Genomic DNA, 7,431 nt, shown 5'->3' on the forward strand with positions numbered 1-7,431 from the left:
GAAAGAGATATTAACTTCAAAAAGGTAGTGGATGAAATGATGGAAAAAGCAAACATAGTTGGGGAGGGATGTGACAAATGTGGCTGTGCTAGGGCTTAACTTAATGCATGCCCTACAGCAAAGAAACAGCATTAAAGATGAGAAAAGTGTGATAGTTTTGAAAGATTGGATTGTTAATCTTGAACGTGTAATAGTGAATGCCCTGGCTCAAAAGAGAGACAAAGGAAACTGTGTAAATGAAATATAGAAGGTAAAGTTTTTGTTTTTTTGGCTTTATCAAATCCAATTACATACTATTTCTGTAACACAAAAGTTGTTAACTGCTTTTATTTTTGTGATGCCATTAAACGTTATGTTAGTATCAAATGATAATATAATTTTGTAGGAAATGTAGCAAAAGTTCATTCAGAATCTTAGATAAGTGGAGCTAAAGTTTAATCAAAAATCACACTATGCAGTAAAAGTTAAATTTTGCTTATAGTACGAAGTAATGAATTTATAGAAAGGAATATAAATTTTCATTAGTTACATAGGAGCCTCCGGCTATAAATGCAGTTGTATTTTAAAGTTGATTTGGTGAAGTCAGAATTTGACTAGATATTGAAACATAGAAATTTGTCAGCCATGGTTCAACTGTTTTGAATTATTTGAATCGCATTTGAACCGTTCAACTGGTTGAACCGTCTGGTTCGATTTCGATGTTTCAAATATACAATGGGCGTCACACCATAAATCATTTAAAACCATATGCATATGCACGTATGATGTATGTCACTCAATGGCTCTTTTTCCTCTGACCTACGCATGCCAAGGCAATAGTAAAACACACCCAATAATTATTATGGTTCCATACATTAATTAATAATCTTCTAGTAAATCAAACAAGGCCTGAATGGATTTGTTTAAACTTTGATGCACAAGGTTCCAATTTTCCCCTGTATGTGCTCATTAAGGCAACAGGTCGAGTGTCATTTTGTCTCCTCAATTATACCAAAAGATAGGAGTGTCTTGATGGGAATGTGCGATCAAACATTATTTTATTTGACCCATTTGAATTCATGACCTAGCTACTATGTCAAACTTTTGTGTCACACTTCATGTTAATCATTTCACTAAGTAGTTGAGCATAATTGTTTATTCCTATGAGTTAGCTAAGTCGAATTATTTGAACAGTTTTGTATTCGAATTTGATATTTTGTAAAATAGTTTTAGTCAGATTTTATTTATTTTTTAGTTGAATTTTGTATTTGTCAGATCTATTTTGCACTAAAAACTAAATATTAAGACAAAATGTTAAAAATCTGTTTCTCCTACCACTTAATGCTATTTCTTTCTAAGAACATATTAATAAACCATATTATAAAACTGCAATCTAAGTAATTTAAACGCATTAAAGCATCTACTTTTTTCTATTGTGTTTGACAAAATTGATCTTTTGTTCGGTTGCATATTATTTATTTTTTTTGTAATTTGTTGATATATATACTCTTGCACTTAAAAAAAGTCTCATCAACTAAATTAGTTAACAATATTATGCTTAAAGTAAAAAAATCAATAAATTCTTGACCTATAAGTAGGTTAAGTTAAATGTTGGTCATTGGTACCCATCTTTTACAATGGTGATAACAATGTTTAGCTAGGCACGTAGATATTATAATCTTAATATATGTTATGGTTGCGTGAAAGTAAATCAATAAATTACATCAAGCATTATTCATGATGATTAAAGTGTGTGAAATTATTATTATTATTATTATTATTATTATTATTATTATTATTATTATTATTATTATTATCTTTTCAATTTGGAATGAGAGAACAATTTACATTGGTGGAAGTGGAACATGGCATGATTGCCATGCACTAGTACATCAAATTAATGTTGCCATTTGAAAAAGGTTGTTAGTTGGTGGTGCTTTTAAGGACATCTTGTTATGCGCTTTGATGATGTCCAAGAAGCCTATATGTGAGGGGCATTCCTACACTTACTATATTTAAGCAATAGCAATATATTTACTTCACATCCAAGCGTTAATAAATTTATTCATTGCTAGCACAAATTGATGAGGAGTATACATAACAAGGAGTTTACTTGTTTCTTTTTTTTAATAAAATAACTTTAAATTTTTTAAGTGAATTAATTATTTTTTACTAAATGATTCTTAATTATGTTTACATTTTTTTATAATATATAATAAATACTACAAAATAAAAATATAAATCAATTATTTTCAAAAGTAAATTAAGAAAATAATTAAAATTATCAATAAATTTAATACTACAACTAATTTTATTAATTTTGTGATTTTGTCAACGAGATTTATATACAAGAATAAAGGTAATAATAAGTAAAAGTATTTAGTAAACATATGAATTTAAGGTTGTTTTAGAAATGACATTATTAAATTAAATATTTTTAAAGTATTAGTTAGTATTTGCTCCTTGAGTTTAAATTGACAATAAAGCAAATGAGTACTTTTCCCTTTACTTTTTTTCTTTGCAGCATTATTCTTGGTTGTGGATCATATCTTATTATTTTTATCAATTTGTATGGCTTAGCTGTGTTCCCTTCTTTCTTTTTTCTTCTTAGTTTATTATCCTAAATCTCAAGTTTGGTTCCATATATGAAATGGAAAGTGTAAAAGCAAGCTGTTCACCATTTTTGGATGGCAGATTATAAATGGTTTTTATAATTGCATATTGAAATCTTATATTGTTCCTATTATTAAAAAATATATTGTTATGAATAATCTTACTCTAGTCAAAAGGAATGTTCAATGTCTTGTTGCGGGGAATAATCACTGTAGCAAATCCCTTGTTCCATTAAGAAATGCAACCATTTAACTCCATCAATTCAATAATACTGGTGTCCTCGCCGTTTTATGTTGTCATTTTAATATTTTATTCTATCAAAAATTTAAATTAATATCGAATTATCGAAATAATTTATGAAGAGATAATTTACCATCAAAATAATCATTAATCGCTATATCAACACAAACTAAACTAATTGACATTTTGATAATTTCAATATTAATTTGAATTTTTGACTAAAAAAGGAACTAAATTGAGAACACCTTACACTTAGACTAAAATGGCTGTTTACCTCAAAAAAATTCACTCCAAATTTGAGAAAATGCCAAAGTATAGTTAAGATATCATATCATTGTATCAGCCCTCTAACTGGTGAAGTAAAATCCAGTAATGCAACATGAAATAAACAAAAGCAAAAAAAAAAAAAATACAATAGAAAATTTCAACAACTTAAAAAGGAACAATAACTTTTGCAAGTATAATAACTTTTTAAAACTGGATTCTACTTCACCAGGTACTTTTCATGTGTTGTTTTTCTTTCAAACATTGTAACAAAACTCATTCTAATAACTCCTCTTGTCCTTCTGAAGGGCACTGAATTAACTCTAATATATTGATTACTTCATCCATATCTGGCCTATTTGATGGAACTTGTGATGCACAAATTAATCCCAATTTAATCACAGGAATTGCTTCTTCAGCTGCAAAATTACCTAAAAGCCTTTCATCAACACATTCTTCAACTTTTCCTTCTTCCAATGCCCCCCTCACCATGTCACAAAGAACAACAACATCATCTTCCATGTATTCAACAGGTCTTTTTCCTGTCACTATCTCCAAAATAAGGATGCCGAAACCATACACGTCGCATTTCTCAGTTATCTTAACTGTACGGCAAGCGAACTCAGGAGCCATGTATCCTAATGCACTTTGAATTTTGCTGCTCAATACACAATGGTCTAGCATTGGCAACAATTTCACTAAGCCAAAATCTCCTATCTTCGGTTCATCGGAAGAGTGGATGAGAACGTTGGTTGATTTGAGATTGTAGTGGATTATGTTCATTTGGTGCAAATGTGACAACCCTTTTGCCATGCCAAGGATAATCTTGAACCTTTGTCGCCAAGATAAGACGTTTTTGTTGTTATCGCCGTGTAGAAGCTTATGCAAACTACCTCTTGATAAGAACTCGTAAATGAGTAGCTGCAACGATGAAGTCCAATAATAACCTTCAAGTGCTACAAGATTTTGGTGCCTAATCTTCCCAAACCTTTTTACTTCCTTTTCAAATTCTTCTTGAGACTTGATCAAACTTGAGACTATAAGCTTCTTGATTGCAACAGCATGACCGTCTCGAAGAAAAGTGCGATAAACAACTCCAAATCCACCGCGGCCTATTTCGCTTTCTTTATTAAGAAGATTGTGAGCTCCATCAGCAAAGTCTGCATCACCAGAAAACATGACAAGCTTGCCGTAGTTCGGATCATTCGCAGGTGAGTTGCCATAGTCCTCACCACCAGAGAATGCAAATGGAGTGGCCAAACGTTGTTCCATTGCAGAACGCACGCGCATATTCAGGACAGTGATAGCCACGACACCAACGGCAATAGAAGCAGCTGCACCAATAGCAATAAGAGCAGATATACTAAGTATGATCTTGTGTCGATGATATTGTGAGGAAACGCTAGAGTTGGAACCAGAAGAATTGGGATTTAAGACAATCGGTTTGGGATGAACGGACGGGCAGGAGTGGTTGACAACAGAACCACACAACAATGAGTTACCGGTAACCGATGAGGAGGAGATGGTGTTGAAGAAACCGCCCACCGGTAACTCACCTTGAAGATGGTTGTAGGATACATTAAATGATGAAAGATTGGAAAGATTTGTTAGCTCTTTAGGTAAACTTCCAGAGAGTTCATTCCATGACAAATCTACATGCTGAAGATTGGTTAGGTTTGCAATGGATGCAGGGATTGAACCAGTAAGCTTGTTGTGAGAAAGAACCCTGTACAATTCAAATGAAATGAACCAAACAAAAACTATAGTTAGAAAAAGTGTAGACTCTTTAACTAGAAATGTTAATTTTCACAATTATATATAACAGAAGTAAATTAAGAGAGCTTTTTAATTGGTAAACACAAATCAGTCAGATTGAGGGCATATGTTTGGAATGACTTATTTGAACGTATCTACTGACATAAGCACTTGTGAGACTATTTGGGAGAGTTTATGGAAATATCCTATGCTTATATAAAAACATATTGGCTTTATTTTATCTGTTATAAAAATAGTTTATACATTAGCGATTATGCTATAAGCACTTAATGAAGTTGTTTATCTAAACAAGGCCTAAGTTGTAAAGAACAAAGCATGAAATAAGGGCAAATATGTAATGAAATTAGAGAACTTACAAAGATGTTAAAGATGAACACTTCGCGATTTGAGCCGGAATTCTCCCACCAAGGAAATTCTTCTGTAACCTTAACTCACTAAGTGAAATAGCACCTTCTATTTCAAAAGGAATGCTTCCATTAAACTTGTTACCACTCAAATCAACAATGTACAAAGATTTGAGTTGACCAATATCAACAGGAACAGAACCAGATAAATTGTTGTTGGATATATTCAAGAGTTGCAAGCTACTAAGTCCTCCAATACCAGATGGAAGTTCGCCGGAAAATGCATTGGATGACAAATCCAAAACCTCAAGACCATGATAATTATTACCAGAAAGGGATAAACTTTGCAAACCAATCCTAAAAGTCCATGAAGGAAGATGACCAAACAACTGATTGTGACTAATATCAATAGCCAAAAGCTTAGAACAATTTATCATTGAATCAGGCACGTTTCCTACTAACTGATTCCTAGAAAAATTCAATATTTGCAGCATATCTAGATTTCCTAATGACTTTGGAATCAAACCAGAAAATCTATTTGATGAAAGATCCAATTTTTCTAGATCTTTCAACTCACCAATCCAATCAGGAATGTTACCTGTGAGTGAATTTCCTTGCAAACTAAGTGAATTACATGAACTGAGTCTTTGCATTGAATTAGGAATTCCACCAGATAGAAAATTTCCACTCAAATCAAGTGATTTTAAGACTATGCAGCCACCAATATCCTCAGGAATCCTACCACTAAACCTATTCTTCTTTAAACTCAACTCTCTCATATCATACAGATTTTGAATCCCTTCTGGAATTTCTCCTTCAAGCAAGTTATTTGAAAGATCAAGTGATTGTAACCCCCTCAAAAACCACACACCAGATGGAAATTCTCCATAAATTTGATTAGAAGAAAAGTTAACATTTGTCAAAGTAGCACATGAGCCAATAGAATCAGGAATCTTACCTGTAAGATTATTCTTAGCAAAAGAAACGGTTCTCAAAGATCCACATTGTTGAAAAAACTCTTCTGGTATAGTCCCTTGAAGATTATTATCACTCAAATCAACAACTTGCAAAGTTCCAAGTTTAGGAAGATCAGGGTTTATGAAACCAGTGAAGTTGTTACCTTTAAGTGAAAGAATTTGAAGAAACTGCAATCTCAATAAGCCTCTATCAACATGTCCTGAAAGAGAGAAACCATCAAGAACAAGTGAAGTGACTTTATTGTTTGAAGGGTCACATTTCACACCTTCCCAATTACAAGGAGTGTTATCATCTTCATTCCATGAAGAGAGTTTGTGATTAGGGTCTTTTAAACCAGCTTTAAACACAATTAACCCCAATATATCATCATTGAAAACAGGATCATCAACACAGAACACTGGTTGCATAATTGAAATCAAAAGAATCAAAAACAACAAACACATGCTTCTGAATTCCATCATATATTTATAAAACCAATGGAAGTTTTCAAAGTTGAAACTTCAAAAGGAATAGTTTTTCTTCATGAATTTCAACAAAGCTCTATCCTTTAGCAATAACATCGTCATGGAGGGGAAGTTTCTTCACATAACAAGACACAGTAGCTGAATTTGCAAGTATACAAATTTCAATGGATATATATATAAACAAAAAGAGAATAGTAATAGAAAGAAACAAAAGGAGTAAGAAGAGAAGAAAATAAAAGGGGTTAGACAAAAACCATGTGAGAGAATGAAAAGGAAAAAAACAAAGTAAAGTGACTTAAGGAAAATCACTTTTTTTTTGTTTTTGCTTTTCCTTGTTTAGAATTTCAAAATACCCTCTACTCAAAAAGAAATAACACTCACACTCACACTCAAAGTTTGAACAAAATAGAATTTTATTTATAAACTAATACTAAGAATCAAAGGATGGAACAGTAGTAAAAAAAAATTACTTTTTGTTTTTAGCTTGAAGAAAAAAACTGAATTTTTTTTTTTGAAAGAAGAGGTTTAAAAAGAAAGAAGAGTGGTGGGTGGAAGAAGTCTTGGGAGTTGAGAAGCCATTAATAGTGGTGGGTTGGATTTTAAAGAGTGAAGAGTGAAAAAGTGTGTGAGAGAGAGAAAAGCATAAAATAATTGTGTCTGTTTTTATTATGATTCTGTTTGAAGAGATGAGAGTCTTTAATTCTTGTTCTATGGGTTCTTGTTAGTGTCAGAGAGAGAGTAAAGTGAAGCATTTAAAGCTTCTAACGTCAAAG

General features: G+C 32.0%; 2 protein-coding genes across 4 annotated transcripts in view; one reads left to right on the forward strand and one right to left on the reverse strand.

Annotated features, from left to right (window-relative positions):
• LOC101497036 (uncharacterized) overlaps window positions 1-366 on the forward strand; it is a 10,598-nt gene extending 10,232 nt beyond the window's left edge. For both annotated transcript variants that reach the window (XM_004492502.4, XM_004492501.4), the window contains one exon: window positions 1-366. The gene's annotated coding sequence lies outside the window, so the exon portion shown is untranslated.
• Window positions 367-3,127: 2,761 nt separating this feature from the next.
• On the reverse strand, window positions 3,128-7,425 carry LOC101497589 (leucine-rich repeat receptor-like protein kinase PXC2). 2 transcript variants are annotated; one of them, XM_027332642.2, is made up of 3 exons: window positions 6,337-7,425; window positions 5,229-6,249; window positions 3,128-4,822 (listed from the first exon to the last, which is right to left on the reverse strand). In XM_027332642.2, the coding sequence occupies exons 1-3, from the start codon at window positions 6,653-6,655 to the stop codon at window positions 3,373-3,375; spliced, it is 2,790 nt and encodes a 929-aa protein (XP_027188443.1). In that variant the 5' UTR covers window positions 6,656-7,425; the 3' UTR covers window positions 3,128-3,372. The 2 variants fall into 2 exon arrangements, with proteins under 2 accessions (XP_027188443.1, XP_004492560.1); XM_004492503.4 differs by having other exon boundaries at window positions 5,229-7,425.
• Between the last annotated feature and the right edge of the window lie 6 nt (window positions 7,426-7,431).

This window comes from Cicer arietinum, chromosome 3, assembly GCF_000331145.2.
Source record: "Cicer arietinum cultivar CDC Frontier isolate Library 1 chromosome 3, Cicar.CDCFrontier_v2.0, whole genome shotgun sequence".
Lineage (NCBI taxonomy): Eukaryota > Viridiplantae > Streptophyta > Magnoliopsida > Fabales > Fabaceae > Cicer > Cicer arietinum.